Source organism: Rhipicephalus microplus, chromosome 2 (assembly GCF_043290135.1).
Source record: "Rhipicephalus microplus isolate Deutch F79 chromosome 2, USDA_Rmic, whole genome shotgun sequence".
NCBI lineage: Eukaryota > Metazoa > Arthropoda > Arachnida > Ixodida > Ixodidae > Rhipicephalus > Rhipicephalus microplus.
This window is the reverse complement of record NC_134701.1, coordinates 298,406,761-298,426,298: the sequence shown is the minus strand read 5'-3', so window position 1 is coordinate 298,426,298 and position 19,538 is coordinate 298,406,761. Positions and strand designations below refer to the sequence as shown.

The 19,538-nt window shown below is 46.6% G+C and overlaps 1 protein-coding gene across 2 annotated transcripts in view; it reads right to left on the bottom strand.

Moving 5' to 3' along the window:
• Hip14 (palmitoyltransferase Hip14) overlaps nt 1-19,538 on the bottom strand; it is a 297,274-nt gene that overhangs the window by 191,705 nt on the left and 86,031 nt on the right. For both annotated transcript variants that reach the window (XM_037429914.2, XM_037429921.2), the window contains exon 6: nt 14,047-14,166. In XM_037429914.2, coding sequence (XP_037285811.2) covers nt 14,047-14,166 — 120 coding nt within the window. The remainder of the gene's footprint in view (nt 1-14,046; nt 14,167-19,538) is intronic.

Sequence of the window (19,538 nt, the reverse complement as noted above, 5' to 3'; positions counted from 1 at the left end):
AACGCAGGTCAAAGCTTAGGCTTTGCTCATTACTAGATTCTTTGGACAGGAACGCCAAAACACTTCTAGCTTTTTTCAAGTATTTATTGCCTTTAATCTACCGCTGCGTTACCAGAGTAAAAGACAGTACGTGAACTGGTCGCACGCATACTTCTGAAGCTGAGAGCCCACAGCTCTCGACCAGGCTTCGTTCAACGGTTTCAGTACTGAAGTTCATATAATATGCAGCGATTAGCAATAGTTTTCGGAACATTCGAATTTGGCCCAATGGACACAGTGGAATTTGGCTAGGGAATTTCGCGAATTCGTAACTGATGCGGCTGCGCATCACTGAGACTACTGTACATTTAAATGAACGCCTCCTAAATTCGTTTAAAATAAAATCAGGTGGGTTCACAAGAAGCCTGGAGCGGACTGAACTGCATTTTTGTCAATGCAGCCAGATCACGCACAGAAAGTTCGATTTTTGGGAGATTTCATGACAACCGTAGAAACGAAAGAAACGGTGAAAATCCGGGAGTCCCCCGACAATCCAGGAGACTTGGCAGGTATGATAATAAAACACACACAGATTCCATTCATATTTTTCCATAATTCTATCAGCTTTCATTTTTTCATACAAGTAACAGATTGCACAAATTACATGCCAGGCCATTCCTTCTTGTCACCTCCTCCATGTTGGGGCGCACGCCCGGTAGAAAAAAGGCGAGCAGTGTTCAGTGAGACAATTCACCTCTTTCTGGGGCGTGTACAATTGCATACAGTCGAGCCCGCTTATAACGAACCTGAGCATGACGCAGCATTCGTTCACTGTATCCTGAAGTTCTTAGTAATAAAACACAGCTTTTAAAAAAAGTTGCGAGTGAAAACACAATTTTTTTTGTCCCAAAAAGTTCGTGATGCACGTGTTTTGAAGAGCAGAAGTGATAAGGGCGGTCTTGATGTTCATTTAAAACGGCAGGGTGCTCGTTCGCCGAGGCCCGAGGCATAAGCTGCATGAGGCACTGGCTCCAAAGTTTCGTCGTTCTCGGAATACGATTCCTCGAAATCGCTCTCGCCACGTATTTCATTCACAATGCCACAATCCGTGCACAGTTTTGCAATGTCGGCATCATCATCGGCCATAATTAAACCATCGCAACAGATGTCCCACCCGCTCTCCCAGGTCGGAGTCGACGACGCGCTGCCACAAATCGCCGTCGCAGTGGTAGTGATCAGGAGCTTCAGTGCATCGGGCCCGACGTCGACGAAGTCGGCCTCGCAAAAACAGTTTCGCGCGGATGTAGCTGTCACCGCCACGCACAAAATACTCACCATCTCAACAGCTGAATACCAGGATGCCCGAAGCAGCAAGTTTGCTGCCAGGTGGTCAACAGCTATGAGCAAGAGCTCCGCAACGCAGCACCCGATTGATTGACGATTGATTTATGGGGTTTAACGTCCCAAAACCACCATTTCATTATGAGAAACGCCGTAGTGGAGGACTCCAGAAATTTTGACCACCTGGGGTTCTTTAACGTGCACCCAAATCTAAGTACACGAGCCTACAACATTTCCGCCTCCATCGGAAATGCAGCCGCCCCAGCCGCGATATGATCCCGCGACATGCGGGTCAGCAGCCGAGTACCTTAGCCACTACACCATCGTGGCTGGGTGCAACGTGGTACCAAATGCACGAATTACGGTCAAGCCAAGCGGTCACACTTCCGACGGTTTGCTGAGTGACAGAAAAAAGCATGCTAGTCCTCACGTCTGTCATCATAACCACACACGCAAACCAAGAGCGAGTAAGACGTGCACATGCGACACACATGCCAGAAAGCGTGGAACAGTGCTGGGCTTGTTTTCAGTCAGAAAACGAAACTAATTCGAGCCAGCGTGGCTGGCGTCGCGGAGCGGTGGAGACGGGCAAAGGGGTTGTGATCAAGAGAGGAGAACAAATTTGCGAGAGAAGGGCAAGGAGTTGCGATAAAGAGAGGAGAGGATGCGATGGGAGGGCGACCTTGAAAACCAAAACACACGGGAAGGAGGCAGATTGGGTAGCTTGCTTGGAAGGTCCGCAAAACTCACATGTAGAAAAAACTTGAAAGAGTTCCTGCGCGTGGCGGTGTTCGAAGAATCGGCGGCCGTGGTCAAAAAACTTTTGTTGCGCCGGCAGGTTTGTGTGGCCTCACGAACTTCGATATTTCGCCATTCGTTACACGCAAATTAACAGCCGTTTTTGCGCTTTTGAACACACACGGAAGGCATGCCGAGTCGAGTGCGAAGTGAGCGAGAACAAGTCCTAAACATGAAATTAATCGCAAATTATTGGAGTCTGTGGGGTAGCGTACGTGCGTGCACTAGACGCAGACTATCGGATGTAGTCGGCTGCCGACGATGTTGGCAAATGGTCTGGTCACTCCAGGCCGGCGACGCCAAGGACAGTACCAGCGATGAAAAACAGGGTAGATGACCGACCCGTCTTCCAAAGATCGGTGGCAGGATGAAAACATGGGCCTCGTCTGGCGATGCAGTGTGCTCAGAGTAGCGGGGGACAAAGGACGGAGGGGTGCGTAACAAAGAGCGGTCGAGGAGAGCAGCAACTAGAGGGTCGCGGAGGCAGGGTGGGCGTTTAACAATAAAAATGTAAGGGCACTTCGTCAGTGCCTGATCGGTGGTCGAAAGTGGTTTACCAGGAAGCCAGCAGACCGCCGAATCCATCCGCTGTAATCGATCAGCGACGCTCGGAGACGTTCATTGTAAATGCAATTTTGTGCCATTGAACCAATGTATATTTTCATGGTCAAGTGAATATTGTTCATTTTAAGCCAAAGTTCATCTTAAGTGGGGCCGTTATATGTGGGCTCGACTGTAGTACAATTTTTCAAGAAAAATAACTCTGGGGGATGCTGGAAGAGCATAGACATAGAAGATCTATATTATTCCCCGCCTCATGCAAAGCTATTGAAATTCATGAAGGAGTGCATCCAGGGGCAAAGGAATGAGTTAGGCTTCGTCAAAAACTGCAAAATGGCAGTTGCTAGATTCCTGGAACTATTAAAATTCGCTTCTAATCAACATCAGCGATAGAACCGACATTTGGTTTTTGGAGCAGATTCTGGAGCAGAAAAAAATGGTGCTTTAAAGCAAAAAAAAAATGCTATAGCTTAGGGTTGCTATTGGTGTTTTCGAAGCAGACACATGTTTCTACCGACTCTTGAAGTCTAAAGCAACACTTGAGCATCTAATAAATATTTATATTTATTATTACACATGCCATATAGTAGTATGCAGCTAGTTTACAAGCAGTATAGTTGGCATAAATTATGGGTGGAAGGAGGGGTCAAGAGAGTTGGGACTTTTCTGGTGTTCAGGCAGTGGAGGACACCCCCTTGCAAGTGTCCCACTTGAGATTTAGCTTTAGCACATGATATAAATGAGTCAACAGTTAAATAAAGCACAATTAACTTTTTAAAAAGCTTTTCATCTTTTACTGTGTACCTGTGCCCCTTAGCTGTGTGAACTAAACTATGGAAATCAAAAAAAGGTGAAAAAAAGGAACTGAATAGAACAATGCAATTGCTCGAGTTCGGACCCCATGCTCTTCTTTATTTGAAAGCATGATTTAATTTTTATATAAATAAAAATTTAGCCCATATTGAAAATATGAATTGGACAACATGGCTTGATATGCGTCCCCCTTAAGATTTTTCTGGATTTACGCCACTGAGTAGCATACTAGGATGACAGTGCATACCGCTTGCTTTTGGTTTCATTTATGCTCACAGAATCGTCCCATGGTTCAACTTCACACAGTTTGCCAACACCATATTGAAGCAGGTTTAGAGCAGTTACTAGGAAATATTGCACTTTTGAGCAGCACGGAGCAGCATTTCTCTTTTGGAGCAGTTTTAAGCAATTGGAGCAGCACTTCCATCACTGCAACGTTCGTTAAGTGGCAAGGGAGAACAGTTATCCAAAGGCCAGATGAGTGCATAGGTTCCTGCATAGCGTGAGTACTAAGCAACATCTTTTTAAGTTTTGTTGACAGTAAAATAAATGGTAACCTAGGTGAATTAGTTTCACGCATTTTCTGCTATGTAGATGACTATTCAGTTTTGTCAATAGACATAATCTCCAGAAATGCATTATTGACATTGTGAAGGTGTTTAAGCAATAGGGTCAAGTTCTTAGGTTTACTTTTGAAGTTCCAGAGAAGGAAGAGTTGTAGTTCTTAGACCTTGACTTTCGTTCAAAGCGGTACATGTGTGTTGGTCCTAAACGGAGGTCAAAGAAGTGTCTTCTTGATTTAAAATCAGGACACTCCAATTTGATTAAACAACGCATCGCGAATCCTGCTATAAGGACCACCCTAAACAAGTATTGTCCCATCATTTGCCCGACAGCATTAACAATCATGTGGCGAGGCTGAATGAAGCCGGCTATCTGATTTCTATGACGTGCAATAAGCTGCAGCGCGAAATCAATCAAAGGGCAGCCCTTCTGAATGAGAAAAAGAAGCACATAGCCATTTTTCCTACATCCCATATGTCCATTCTTTTTGCCACAGATTAAAAAAAGTTTCATCTAAATTTAGAATAAATGTCGAGTTTTCAAGCAAAACGAAGTTAAAGGGAATATGCCAGGCAGTAAACATGCACATAGAAGAGAAAAAGAGTAGAACTGATCAGCAGTGCAGTATGACATGTGCTTTGAAGTTTCTCCTGTGCACGCAGAATGTTGTGTACTCAATTCCATTTTCATGCAATTGACAGTATGTAGGTCAGACCGGGCGATGTGTGAATATTCAGCGGAAAGAACACCACAGTTCCTTGAAAGGTGTTGTGCATTCACATTTGTCTATGCATTGTCACGAGTGCCACCCACTCACAATCGGGAAAACAACCATGTCCAAGGGGTCGAAGTCTAAATACCGCATAACACAAAGACACAATGGCCCTTGTTTCCCCCATTTCAGGCATCCCTTGCACATTCCAGAGGGGAACCGGCTGAAATGCAGAATGAGGTGTGACCGCAGGACTCAACTTACAGTTCGTGCATTTTGCAGTCTCTGGCGTGCTCGAAAGTCGCCTAGACCATGAACCCTGTGGGGGTGCTGACACCCCCTGTAAAGTTGTTTGCGCCGTGTGGCGCACGTGTCTCGCGCCAAGGCCGCATTTTGGGTGACGATCGCCGGGCGATAGATGGCGTTGTGTTCGCGTTGAGTACCACTGTTGGTAGAGTGATAGCGCCGACGGTGACCCCTGGCGGAAGGCAGGCCTTGGTGGCAGGCAAGAGTTGAGCGAGTCTCTTCTGCGCGTGGCGGTTGCCACGAACGGTTGTCTCTTGCGTGGGTCCTCGAGGTGTGGCACCGCGGGCTTGCGCGCCGGGGGGCCTACGTGGTAAGTCAAGCGTTGGCGACGCCGCCTTGGGTATGTTATTGTGTGTTTGGTGTGTTACTGTGTTATGTTGTTTGTATGGTAGCGTGTTTATTTACAATTGATGTATCGATTCGGTGGACGATAACGTCGTTATAAATTAGTTAAATAAATATGTATTGTTTGGTTTGTACCGACCGTGTCTGCTGTGTCCGTTCACTCCAAGAGCAGAGCATGACGCTCGTTATTCGAGACCCTACATGAGAAATAGCCTTGCAATTGATACAGTGTTAGCAATAAACTTTATAATGAATTGGCAGATATAACAAACTTATTTTATTGTAAAATGGAATTTTTTAATAATGAGGTTTGAGTGTATTTGTTTGCATCCCCAGCTTATGCCCTCTTGCACAGTAACCAGACGCTTGGCCTCGTCCAGCCTGTAGAAAACGCCATTGTGCCCATTTAATCCCCCGAGACTGGTCAGAAATTCCAGGTGAATGCGGTGGCTTTTCGTTTTGCTACGGATGACGACTGCTCGAAGCTACTCGATTGCTCCATCGACAGCACACTTTCTGAGGATCAACGGGCAAAGCTAATTTCGCTTCTTCAAGAGTTTCGACAGTCATTCTACTTTCCGCAAAAGCCACTGAGCCAAACAAAACACTGCTACAAGTATCGACACTGGAAGTCACACTTTTTTTTGCAACAACGCCCGTACCACGTTTCAGCCACGGAACGTGATATTACTGCGACAGAAGTGAATGACATGCTTCAGCACAATGTCATCACGCCTTTCTCAAGTCCGTGGTCTTCACCCTAGTGCTCACGGGGAAAAAATACGGTTCTATTAGATTTTGCATGGATTACCGTAGTCTCAACAAAACCACACGAAAAGACGACTATTCTCTTCCGCGAATCGATGACACCATCGACTGCCTGAAAGGCGCTGAATACTCCTCGCATTGAACTCGCATTCAAGTCATTGGCAGGTGCCCATGGTAGAATGTGACCGTCCTAAAACAGCATTCGTTACGCCGGATGGCTTATACGAATTTGCAGTAATGCCATGCGGTCTGTGCAATGCACCTGCAACGTTCGAGCGAATGATGGACAGCATTTTACACGTCCTTAAGTGGCACATATGATAGTGTTACCTTGATGACGTCGTCGTCTTCTCCCCAGACTTTCCCACCCATGTCGACCGTTTGCGCACGTTACTTCAGTGCCTTAACAAGGCAAACCTTCAGCTGACCTGAAGAAGTGCCGCTTCGGATCGCCAACTCACTATACTTTGCCATGTGGTATCAAAGGATGGAATACTTCCGGACCCGAACAAACTTCGCGCGGTCACCGAGTTTCCAAAGCTGACAACACTCAAAGAACTGAGGAGCTTTGTGAGCTTGTGCTCTTATTTTCGTCGCTTCGTGCGGAACTTTGCATCAATAATAGCACCACTTATGAAACTACTTGCTGGCTCTGCTAACCTTTCCAACTGAACCCAAGAATGTGACGACACCTTCAACACACTGTGCCAACTGCTTAGGTCACCACCAATTCTGCGCCACAACGACCCATCTATTCCGATCGAAGTTCACACTGACACTAGCAGCGTCGGTCTTTGGTGCAGTACTGGCGCAACTTAAGCCCAGGATTCCGTAATACGTCATCGCTGGCCAGGCTATCACAAAAGCAGTAACCAATTACTCAGTCACCGAGAAAGAGTGCCTCGCAATTGTTTGGGCATTAAGCAAATTTCGTCCTTACTTGTGCCGGACAGACTTTCGACGTGGTAACCAACCATCACACCCGCTGTTGGTTAGAATCTCTGAAAGATCTTACCGGTCGCCTTGGACGTTGGGCTCTAGGCCTTCAAGAATTTGACATCCGCACCGTCTATTGATCTGGCCGAGAACATGCCAACGCAGACGTGCTCCTCGATCACCAGTGTCATCTAGTGAAGACTCGCAGTCAAAAGCAGACCCCCTACCACTGCCCTTTCCATCACAAACATGTCATCCAAGCAGCGAAGGGACCTACGTATTGCCTCTCTCTTAGACCTCCTTTCCGACACTTGAGCGTCTGCGTACCCACGTGCTCTTCATCGCCAAGCAGCAAATTTCGTAATAAGAAACGCGCTATTATACAGAAGAAACTACCACGCAGATCGTCACAAATAGCTCTTGGCGATACCTGAACACATACAATCTGACATATGTGCATATTTTCATGCTGATCTACAACAAGCTCACGCTTGAGCTTTGAAGACTTACCAAAGGCTCCGCCAGCACTACTACTGGCGTGGTATGTACCCCTTCGTCCAAAAATATATTCGAACCTGTCCATTAGTCATTTGCCCATTCACCTGGACTGCTGCAGCCTATACCATGCCCTGCACGCCTTTTAGACCATGTTGGCATCGATCTATATGGACTGATCCCTCACACTGTGCCTGGCAATCAATGGGTAATCGTCGCCACGAACCAACTTACGAGAAACGCGGAAACAGCTTCACTACATTCCGCTAGTGCTCGAGACGTCACCAATTTCCTCCTACGACGATTCATACTACGTCATGGTGCACCACGCAAACTACTCAGCGATAGAGGTTGTGTGTTTTTATCCAAAGTTCTTCAAGAACACCTCCGCACGTGCCGCACAGTTCACCCATCTCTACAGCCTACCACCCACAAACCAACGGTCTAACAGAGTGCTTAAAGCGAACGCTGGGAGACATGCTCGCGATGTACTTTGATTCTGACCAGTCTAACTGCGGTGCTCTCATTCGTAACTTATGCGTTTAATACCGCGACGTAATCAACAACTAGCTTTTCACCTTTCTTTCTTCTATATGGCTGCGAACCATGCGCCATTGTTGACACCATTTTGCCGTATCTCCCAGAAAATTCCGAATTCAGCCCCTTTTCGGAAATCGTACAGCACGCTGAAGAGTGCCGTCAGTTGGCACGTGTATTCACATCGAACAAACAAGCCCATGAAAAACAACACAACGACCCCGACCATTAAGTTCCGACTTTCGCAATGGGCTCACTTGTCTTGCTCTCAATTCCCTTCCACCTCCTGGCCTGTCGTCTAAGTTTGCTCCAAAGTATCACTGTCCTTACCCGGTCATACGCCGCCCAACCATAACATATGTTATTGAGCCCATCAAGCTATCAACAGACAGGCGCTGCCTTTGTCACGAGACAGTGCACGTCAAACGCCCCCAACCATGTCACAACCTCTTCCTTCTGTCATCACCATGACTCGCCAGGACGGCTCTCCTTTGTCGCCGGGGTGTTGCAAGGAGGAAGAAGAGCGATATGCCGTAGTGGGCCACGACCGTAGTCTGAAGAGCCGAGCACAAGCTGTTGTGGTCAACGCTGTGATTTGTGTGCCAGTTGTCGCCGCCCCTTTTCGTTAGCTTCCTGTTCAAGTGCGGTACTTAAACCAATAAACCCCATTTCAGTGGTAACAACACCACATTAATGGAAGAAACTTGCACCCCGCAACTCCCGAAACCTGAACATGAAGCCTTTATTTGCTCGTACAAACACATACAAATTTAGTTTTTTCCCACACACAACAGATCTATCGTCTACTGGGCAGTGTTCATTCACTACCATTAAAAGATTTCAGTGATGCCGCTACTAACCATTTCATACATTCTTGTTTGTAATTTGCATAGTGATGTTTTCTTACGTATTGCTCTGATGCATTTCTGTTTTATATTGTTATTTTTTGCTCTGTTGCAATCGTTCTGTATTACTTATCCACTCTTGCTATAGCCCTGCATTAGTGCTGCAGTATATTTAGAAAATAAATGAAATAAATTAAGTTGACAGTGTCCTGCAATGCTTTCTGAGCAAAGCTTCAGCAACAGAGAATTGAACACTTAAAGAATAACCTGCTGTCGCTGGCCGGTCAGACTGGTTTTCCATTTAACGATAACTTCATTTTCACATGACTTGGTTAGAGCATTATGAAAACAAAGGCTTACAATTGACTTTTTTTTTACTAGTTTGGGGAACGCCAAGTTCTGTGGCAAGACCAGCTTACTGCATCGAGGTTAAAGCACCAACAAAAATAATATGAATGAAAACTAAAAATGATGTCAAAAACTTTATCATATTGTCATGAGGCATTTCAGGTGTGATAACTAAGGGCTCAAAGCTATCTTTAAAACAAGAAAGAATATCCAACGCAAATGACTGCTTACCTACAAGGTCATTGTGAAGTCACAGTTTTGTCAATTTGAGATAAAAAAGATGGTGCTGAGAATGGCAATAACGCATGACCCAATGCTTTCTTTTAGAATGAATGGCTTGCCTTCCAATAGTATGTACATTGTCTTTAAAATAAATGTTCTAAAAAGCTGCGCAGGTACGCCACACAAACTTTGAAAATGAGCACAGGCTAATGCATTCTTACACAGTAATTAACAGTTGGTCATGAGGAATAAAATAATACAAGTCTTTAACAATGTCAGGGGTGGCACAGGGTACATGGATTTGAGAGCAGTCCTGGGAGCAGGCAAAAGTGCTTTTAGTAACAGGTTTGGAGCAGCCAGAAACACGTTTTGGAGCCGGCTTGGAGCAGCCAGGATGACCTTTCAGAGCAAGTTTAGAGCAGTAGGAACATTAAAAGCAGATTCAAGCACTTGTCAAGAAACATTTGCTGCACTTTTCAAACACTCAGTAAAATTGTGCAATAGCCTCATTATTCTGATAGAAATTGTATGGAAACTCCTGGTGGGTTTTTGCCGTCGTCATGTCCTATATAAATTTAAAAATTGATACCATACCCCAGCGCATCGTATGTTGTATCCGTGGGTAAAGGCGTGCGAGCAATAACGACGAACACAGTTGAAGCAGAGATTGAACAATCCGGCCCCTCTCCGGCGTTCGGAGGGTGCGTGCGATAACATCTGATACCCCCGCCCAGAAGGCTTGTAGTCGAAGCAGAGAAGAAGAGCATGGAAAAAAAAAAAGAAGGAGGGGGTGCCACTTGAGCAACAACTATTAACCTTGCTTTCAAGAGTGAGGTCGCGATCGCTCGCATACTATCTCGGCAGTCATTAGCGGGCGGCTCGCAGACACTTCTACGTCCTGAACTCTCATCCCAAAGAGACTATGCGAAAAGTGTTGCTCTCCTTGAAGTGGCTATTTTCTACACCAGCATTCTAGACAGTTACCTGACATCGTATCCCAGAAAGCTAGGTGCCAGCCTCACTTCTTAAGCACAGCGATTTGCTCCTACCGCATTCATTGCTTCCTTCACCCTTGCAGTGCAACTGTCACTCATCATCCGCCGGGCCGATAAACGCGAAGCGTAGTGGGCAAATGAACGAGAACATGCACATACGTTCAATGAGCAATCATGTGCACCTGTCTCCACAGTTTCGCCGAAATGGAGAAGGAATGAATGCAGCCAACGATCGAATATTGCGCAACTCTGCTAAGAGAATACAGCCATGCCAAAGAGAGATGCTCTTCCAATAAGAGCGCAGCCCGTAAAAGGGTTCACGAGCCATTCTTGCCGATGGCTGCCGTGATCACGACCACGCCCTCGGGATCAATGTTCCCAGCTGCTCCTGGAGCCTAGCTATAACCATTTCAAAGAAACCAAAAAGACAATGTTTCAGCCAGGTTCCCGGGCACGGCGCTTAATGGCTTTACTAAGTTCTGCTAACTTTGCTGCTAAATTCTGGTGCTATGGTGCAGTAGGGGATTGACAGGTGAGTTTGGCGATCAATGGCACAAATGGTGCAGCTGTTCTACCCCTGCATCGTGGGGATAAGAGGCATGCTATCGGCCATTGCATGGGCATTTCTGCCATACTGCCACTCTCTCTTGCCTTCTCCCATGCTCTTGGGATGGCACATGGCAATAGATGGTGCCACATGAGCGCTGCGCATGGCCTCGAGCAGAGAGAGTTGGCCAGAATGAGTCACGTGTGCGCCGGGGACGCTTTATCTTCCTTCTCGGATAGAACACTGTAAGCAAATGTTTTCATTCCCACCCCATCCCCTTTAGGAATCGCCGCACTGTAGCCTGCATGGGTGCCTTGGCATTCTTGACGGGCATGTTTACCAGCTCCCGGTTCTGTATGATCCGCGCCTAGTGCTCATGCATGGTCGTACTACGCTGAACCACACTTTCCGGAAGCCTCCGCGTGCAAGATTTGCCCTAGCTCTCGCGACCGGATTTAATGGTCACCATAAGAGTGTGCAGCACAGCTTTTAGGTACCTTATCCCGAGGGACTTGTCAGAAATCGCCATTGCCAGCTGTGTGCGTGCGGGAGGCCTTCGATCCTCATACCCCAGGAGTGGAATAAAGTGTTTGTGTGTGTGTTGCCAGATTTAACACGCTTTGCTAACTAAGCGCATGAGGAGCAATGCGCTATATAGCCTATACTTCAGCAGCCAAACGTACACACAACTCTGTGGCTCGCTAAGCCTGAGCCCGCGATAATCTTGACTATGATGAGTATCACACCATCTATCGAAAAGCCCTATTAACCAAGGGTACTATATACCTTCCTCTTAATTTCTTACAATGAAAGGATCATCATGCACTGTGTGTGTGCGCCTCTTTTTTTGTGTCCTTGTCGTGGTGCGCTATACCTTTATAAATGATGAATCAATCATCAGTTCCTCCAGGTGGTCCTGTTATGTATCTCACTCAGACACAATAACAGAAAATGGTTTGTCAGGTTTATTTGTTTTATGCATTGAAAAAAAAAAAAACTCAAAAGATCCTGTTTACTGTTATTAACATCAATAACTACATGAGAGAGGTTTAAATTCTTGGATAACTATTTAGCTTTAGATTTATCCTTGATTGATATGTGAAGGTTTAACATCCCAACACCACCATATGATTAAGAGAGGCGCCGTAGTGGAGGGCTTCGGAAATTTTGACCACCTGGGGTTTTTAAAGTGCAGCCAAATCTGAGCACATGGGCCTACAGCATTTTTGCCTCCATCCCAGCAGTAGCCGCAGACGGGATTCGATCCCACGACCTGCGATTCAGCAGCCGAATACGTTAACCACTAGACCACCGCAGCGGGTATTTTTTTAGATTTATCCTTGGAAATAGACTTCATCCTGAGGCTTACAGCTTCAAGGGCTTTCTTCTGGAACAACAAGCCCAAGGACCGGACGGCAGATTCTCTCTTTATGGGCAGGAACCAGAGTAAGAGAGTGGCCACTGAGGAATGCTTCCACCCACGTCATAGGGATCTGGGGTCTGGCTGGTTTGCTGCGAGAGATGGCGTCAACTCTTTTGGAAATGCAGCTCCTCTTCTGGAACGCAGCATGACACATGTCATACTAGAGCAAGTAGTTGGGGAGCTGACGTCTTTGGCTCAACAGCAAATTTGGGACCAAGATTGAGAGTTCATAAGACGTCTGGAGGCACATGGATATGATCAGGCACATGCACTGAAGGTTTCTTAGCTGTAGGTTTTTTTCTTCACTACGGTGGAGCGTAGCAAAGAAAACTGTTGTGCCCAAAGGAATCTTATAGCTTGACTAGCAATGCGCTGGAAATCAAGTCTTTTCATGGACACAGATTCATTGACAACAGCAAAAATAAAGAGAAGAGAACTAGTAGTGTCTCTGCAGACTGATTTGTCTGTTCCATTTCCCTTTCAGAATTTGGCAAACTCTGAGCCCATGTTCCACGGAAGGGGCATGGAATTCTCAGAGTTTACATTCCTGGTCAGAATGTCTTTCACAAACCACAGCAGTAGGTGCGTCCAACCACTTATTTCTTCTGTTCCAATCTGTGAGGCATGCTTTATCAGATGTGGTTGTGAACAACGATATGCGGGGTTTGTTCGAGCTGCAACGACTTGTGTAGAAAGATTCAAGACAAGTGCTTTCCTCATGTTGTGTTGGCTTTGATATTCTCTAACATTCACCTCATAGTTCCCGTAGTCACAGGCAGCCCAGAAACACAACGACAACTTACTCAACCTTGGACGACATGAACTGTAAGCACCCAACCAGGTTTTAACACTGAAAACACGAGCACATAAATTGACGCAACCACTGCAAATCTGCGGTCCAAAGCAGACGACATGCAATGTTGGCACCCACACACTTGGCTGTCACTGGGGGCATTCATCCGAATTGGCCTCACCATCCTCCATTGAAAAGAGCTAGCGAACGGCACACTAGCCAGTATATTCTAGGCACTATACCATTAGCATTCAAAAAGTGCCATTTTATAGCACTGAGCCATGTTGCATATCTATTTGAAAGATGTGGTGGAAGGTTAGGGAAGAGAGAATGACCACCAGGCACAGCTGCCACATCTGTCAAGTAGCTAGCCCAACACAGCATGCTGTGCAACATACTGGTAACACTCCTCGAATGACAATATTTCATCCCCTGAATTAACATTTAGTTGCATATCCATCTACAGTAATTAGCACCAGTCATATTCAGTGTTCCACAAACTAAGCCACATCAATAGCATTTTTCTTCTTAGTTCCAGCTTCCGACTGAAGCATAACCTGTGCTTCAGTCTTTCTAAAAATGCCCGCCAGTCGACTGTTGGTTATAAATGTCAATCAACCATCCCTATGAGGCACAAAGTAACGAAGAATGGCTGTAGTTACAGTAGTACACACAAAGTAGCACTTGCAAACAATGACAGAAGGCATGCAAGACACACCTTGTACTGAACAATGCGAACCAGGAAATGTCCTTGAGCTTGAGCGGCTTCTGCCTCCAAGAGGCGCTCTTCTATCCAAATGGACTTGAGCTTTTCGGCCATCATGCGTGGAGTGTCACCCTGCATCATCAAGGTTCTCCTTACAAGCGTTTCCCATTTGCAATAACAAGCCTTTTCAAGCCCAACCTGTCTGGAGCACTGACTGTTGGCACAAATCCTTTACTTAAAAATTTACATTCGTTGAAGCACTGTTGCTCATACTCACTGATGTGAAGATGCCAAACACAGCCGAGAGGCTACTTACTATCTCACAGCAGCCTGGTTGTGTGCAAGCAAAAATGTCATATCACAACAAATACCCCACTGGATAGGCACCAGAACAGGCTCTAGGATTGGCAGCACAATGCAAGTTGCTCTGTTTGTCAGTTCACAACACAGTCGTACATGCCAGGAGACTGGTATCAAGTCCAAGCACAGCTCGGCAAAAAGTGTCAAGTTCACTGAGGCTCACATGTGCGATTTATTTTACCGTAACGGCCGACTCAAACTCACCAAAGCACAGGTCGGCATAAAATCTGGACAGGCTCACTCATGAAAAAATTGAGGGACCCTTAAGCTTCGCCTTTAGGAGTTGAAAGCGATAAAGACATTCTGTTCCTAGTGCGTACTTCAAACATTTAGTGTATGAAATCTTTTTGAACTTGCTATGCACCCACTACGTTGCCTTAACGGCCTCAGTCCCTGGGTACCCTGTCGGGTACGGTTGTTTTAAAGGCTACAGATCATCGCAGTTCGATATTAACGTGTCCAATTTTGTATTGGCAAAATAAGGACATGGCCACCGAGATTGTGGGCGCGGGACGGGTTTCTCTCCGGCCGTTCCAATCACACAGAGGGCGCGTTTCCAAAAGGGGGCGTGGCCCACTCTTTTCTCCACATCGTTGCACTCTTTCTTTCAATCGAAAAGGCTGCCACGTTGTAGGCGAAGCTTTTATGTGGCAATAAAGAAATGGTTTTGCGCTCTTATATAGCTTTGTGTTCGTTTGGAAATCTCAAGTCAAGGAGTCAAAGTCAATGCTCGGGCCTTTTATTTTCAAATGGGGTATTTATTTTGCTGTAGATTGGTGACACTTATATTAGAGCAGTTGTAATTGCGATGCCTCCGCAACTATACTTCAAAGTTCGTGGGCTGTATAGAAGGGGGGGGGGGGGGCACCGGCTAACAAGAAAGAAAAATGGGAGCCCAATCCGCAAGCGAGGTCAGGCGACTGCAGCGTTCTACGTACATAGATTACTTTTTACACTCGATTGAATGGATTCTTCTTGCTCTCATTGAACTAGTTGAGAATTCTTGCAGGCGCCCTAATGTGATCACAGCTGCGCCAAGACGTGGTTTTCTTAGAAGCGTTACTCGCTTCTTAGATTGGCATGCCCGCCGTCCAGCTGTGCTCGCCACAACTAGTCTTCTCTATAGATGAGGCACGTTCAGTGGGACTTGTCAACAACAATCAAACCGCTGTTCGGCGCGCGAGAGAATGATTAGTGGGGTGAAGCGTCCATCCATCCGAACGTTCATCCGTGCATTTGTATGTCCATGCGTCCGTGAACTCCTATCACACTACAGCATACATCGGACGGACGGACGCTTTGCCCCACTCAACATATCATTCACTCCGTGGATATGCTGGCTATGCTGGATAGAAGAACGATTGACCAGGTAATGCTATAAAAAAATTTGTTTCTGAAAGAAATAAAACCACGTCGTGCTGCATGTCACTGCTGTGATTAAGTCAGCGTGCCTGTAATAATTCTTTAAACAGCGTTCAACCTAAATCAGGGATATTTCCACGAAAAGAACAAGAAAGTGACCCATTTATTTGCGTGTAACCCGTGATCACAGAATGCGGCATTCTGATTTCACTTGGGGATTTGGCTGTCAGTTTTTATTAAATGTGGAGCATTTTATAGTCGCACCTATTCGCGAATTCGACTGTGCATGCTGACATCTTGTGATCAAGTTTTTTTTGCCTGACGTGCAGAAGGGCACGCAGCAGCAAGACATATTCCTGAAATTAAATGAAAGAAACAAGACCTTGTGTCACTTTCACTAACATGAAAAAACTACAGCATTGACATAGTATAAACTGTATAAACCGTAACCAGTCGGCAACTTAATGAATAAATCACTACTATCGAATCGAAATTCCGTTTTGACTTCCACTCAAAAATTTTTTCTCCTCTATGCAGGAGGACCGCCAGGGGGCCACGGAGTGTAGACACGCATGTCGCGTCGGCTCCGAAGATTTTCAGTGATTCTCAGCGTGAAATCGAAGAATTGACGGACGCCTTCTTACAGTGAAGAAAGTGGAAGTTCCACGGAACCCCGCGATACCACTCTCAAGTAGGTGGAAGCTTTATTTTCGGTACATCGACCACATTTCTGTAACGCCGACGAACGTACGACGCCGTTGCCTCCTGCTGCTGTGCATAATGCGCTTGGCCTAGCCCACGGACGCTGGCGTCTTGAGCCTTTTCAAGGTGGCGTCTTATCGGGTTAATGCCACAGGATGGCTACGATGAGCGTGGATGGCGAAGATATCACGCAACAAGAGTATGAGAACAAAGCAGGTTGGCACCTCGTGAACAGAAGAGGACGAGCCAACAAAGAAACCACAACACATGAAGCCAAGGACCAAGAAACGCACTTCTCAAGCGAGAACGCGGTCAGTAATAGGTGGAGGAAGGGACAGAGAGCAAGACAAATTGTGGCTGCGAGCAGGATGCCCCGTCTGCCGAAGGAAGATTACAAGATAATTGTGCGCCCACGTGACGGCTTCAAGGTCACTGACTACGGGATCAATCGTCTAGAATGTTGCGTCGCCAACGCCGCTAAAATACCCAGGAATGAATCGGAAGAAGACACGGTATGTGCCAACTATAAACGGAACATTCTAGTGGTCCGCACACCATCAGAGGAGCGCGCCGAAAAATACAGAACCATCGCTCAACTGAAGATTGGGGACAAGGAATTCGAAGCCAATGCGTACGAGTCAGCTCCGGAAGATACATCTAAAGGGGTGATCCGAGGAGTAACGCAGGACGTGTCTCCAAGAGAGATCGTGGAAATGCTGGTAACCCCGAGAAATCCGACAGTCCTCATGGCCAAGAAGATGGGAAACACCACGAACGTCATCGTCCTCTTTGATGGGCATCGCGTTCCAAGTTATGTGAGCTACGGAAGAGCACTGGTCAAGTGCTCACTATATTGCAAGAAAATAGACGTGTGCTACCAGTGTGGACGCCTTGGTCACAGAGCTGACGTCTGCCCGAGCCCGAATAGCAGAATATGCCGAGGGTGTGGCACTGAGAACCCACCGCAGGAGCACGAGTGCGAAGTGAAGTGCCAGCTGTGTGGCAAAGACCAGCCGACGGCAGATCGCCATTGCAAGGCCAGATTTAAGGCACCGTACCTGGTGAAACGACGCCGCTGGGAACGAGCCCGACAGGAGGAAGAAGAAGCACTTTACTACGAGACGGAAGCGAAAGCACTTCACAGGCAAAGATGGGGCGACTCAAGTCAACGATCGGAACATCGGACGCGGGACGCATCCGGACCAGAAGCCTTCACCAAGCTTCAAGCACAAAACGAAAACCGCTCTACCTTTACTACCACCACATCTATGTCGAGATCCAGATCGAGGTCCAGATCGAGGTCTAGACCCAAGACCGGCAATACCGGGTCTCCCCGATCACAGGAGGGAGGAGGATCCCAAAGCTCAAAAGGACTGAGCGGCGTCTGTGGCACCGCGGGACCCTTCCAGAAGAGCTGGGCTGATGTAGCTTCCGGGGCGCGCGCGTAGGCAGAGGCTGCTTTTCAATGTAGGATTAGGCCGCTAGAGATCGAATTGGCACAGATCAGGCAGAACAATGTTGCATTTATGAATGAGATTAGAAAACTCAGGGAAGAAAATGATTTTCTGAAAAACGGAGGGGTTACACGCAACGAGGAAACCTCAGAAGTTATAATGGAGGAAAAAGGCGCAGCAATAGAGGAACAGGTAGCAGCCCTCACCCCTGTTAAACGTAAACCAGAGAACGCTTCGATTAAAAGCGTGGTAAAGAAACCAAAAGCAGTGGCGACGCCACAAGAAAGACAGGAGGAATTCGCAAACACCATGGAAGCCAAAATGGAACAAATTGAAAGAAAATTGCAAACTAAGCTCGAACAACAAGAAGTTAGATTTGAGGCAAACATAGAGGCCAAAATCGAGGAGCTAGACAAGACGATATTGCAGCAGAAAGTGCAGCAAATGAAGGCTGATTTCGACGCCAAGCTAGCAATATGGGGATCGCAGTCAAGTGGTGGGGGCCCGGTTAAGACGTCTTTTAAACCGTACGCTAGGACCTCGGTGCCCACCGAGGAATTAGAGAGCCTGTAACGCCGCCATGGACAGACAAAATAGCTACACAATTTGGCAATGAAATTGTCGAGGATATAATCGAAAACGATACATTTTGCAACAACATCTTAAAGACACCAGCACCTTGGATGTTATAATGGTGCAATAAACGCACGGCCTGGCCAAATTGTCAAGATATAAGTCATGCGGCAGTGCTGATGGGGAGACAAAGGTACTAGCAACGTTGGTTAAGCGAAATCACGCGGTGGTGCAACATGACACGGAAATCAAGGCAATAAATCACATTCTCCTCGAACTCATACCCACGCGAAAAACAGAGGACAGTCTTTTTGTATTGAATATTTACAGCAGTCCTAAATTCAGAAAGCACAAATTCCGCATGCTGTTTCGAAACACCCTCGCTATAACGGGCAACCGGGCGCTAGTGATTGGAGGAGATTTCAACGCCCCACACGGTGCATGGAGATACAGGATCGCCATGCATTGTGGATGCAGGATGGTGAACTTGTGGTTGGACGCACAGGAGGAGGACCTGACGCTCGTGACCGATCCATCCATTCCTACAAGAACAGGTACTAGCGTTTGCGCGAATACCACGCCAGATTTGACGTTCACCAAAAATATACTGGACACGCAATGGACCAATACGCATTATGACTTGGGAAGCGATCATTTTATACTTGAAATAACGGTGAGGGCAGGGCCGCGGAAGGCAAAAGACAGACAACTTAAACTTGTCGATTGGGACAAGTTCCGGAACATCAGAGAGGAGCCCGACGAAATGATACAGAGTATTGAGGAATGGACCGAAAAGTTAAAACGAGACGTGGAGGCCGCTACGCAAACGGTGCCACCGGAGGCGCAGCTAGAGTATGTGGACAATAAGCTTCTCGACATGTCGGAAGCTAAGGAAGGTTTACAACGGAGGTGGAAAAACCAAAGGCACAACCGGACACTTCGTAGAAAGATAGCTAAATTGAACAGGGATATAGAGCAATACACCCAGCAGCTGTGCAGACAACAGTAGGAGGAAAAGTGCAATGACATAGACAACCAGATAGGAATGGCGAA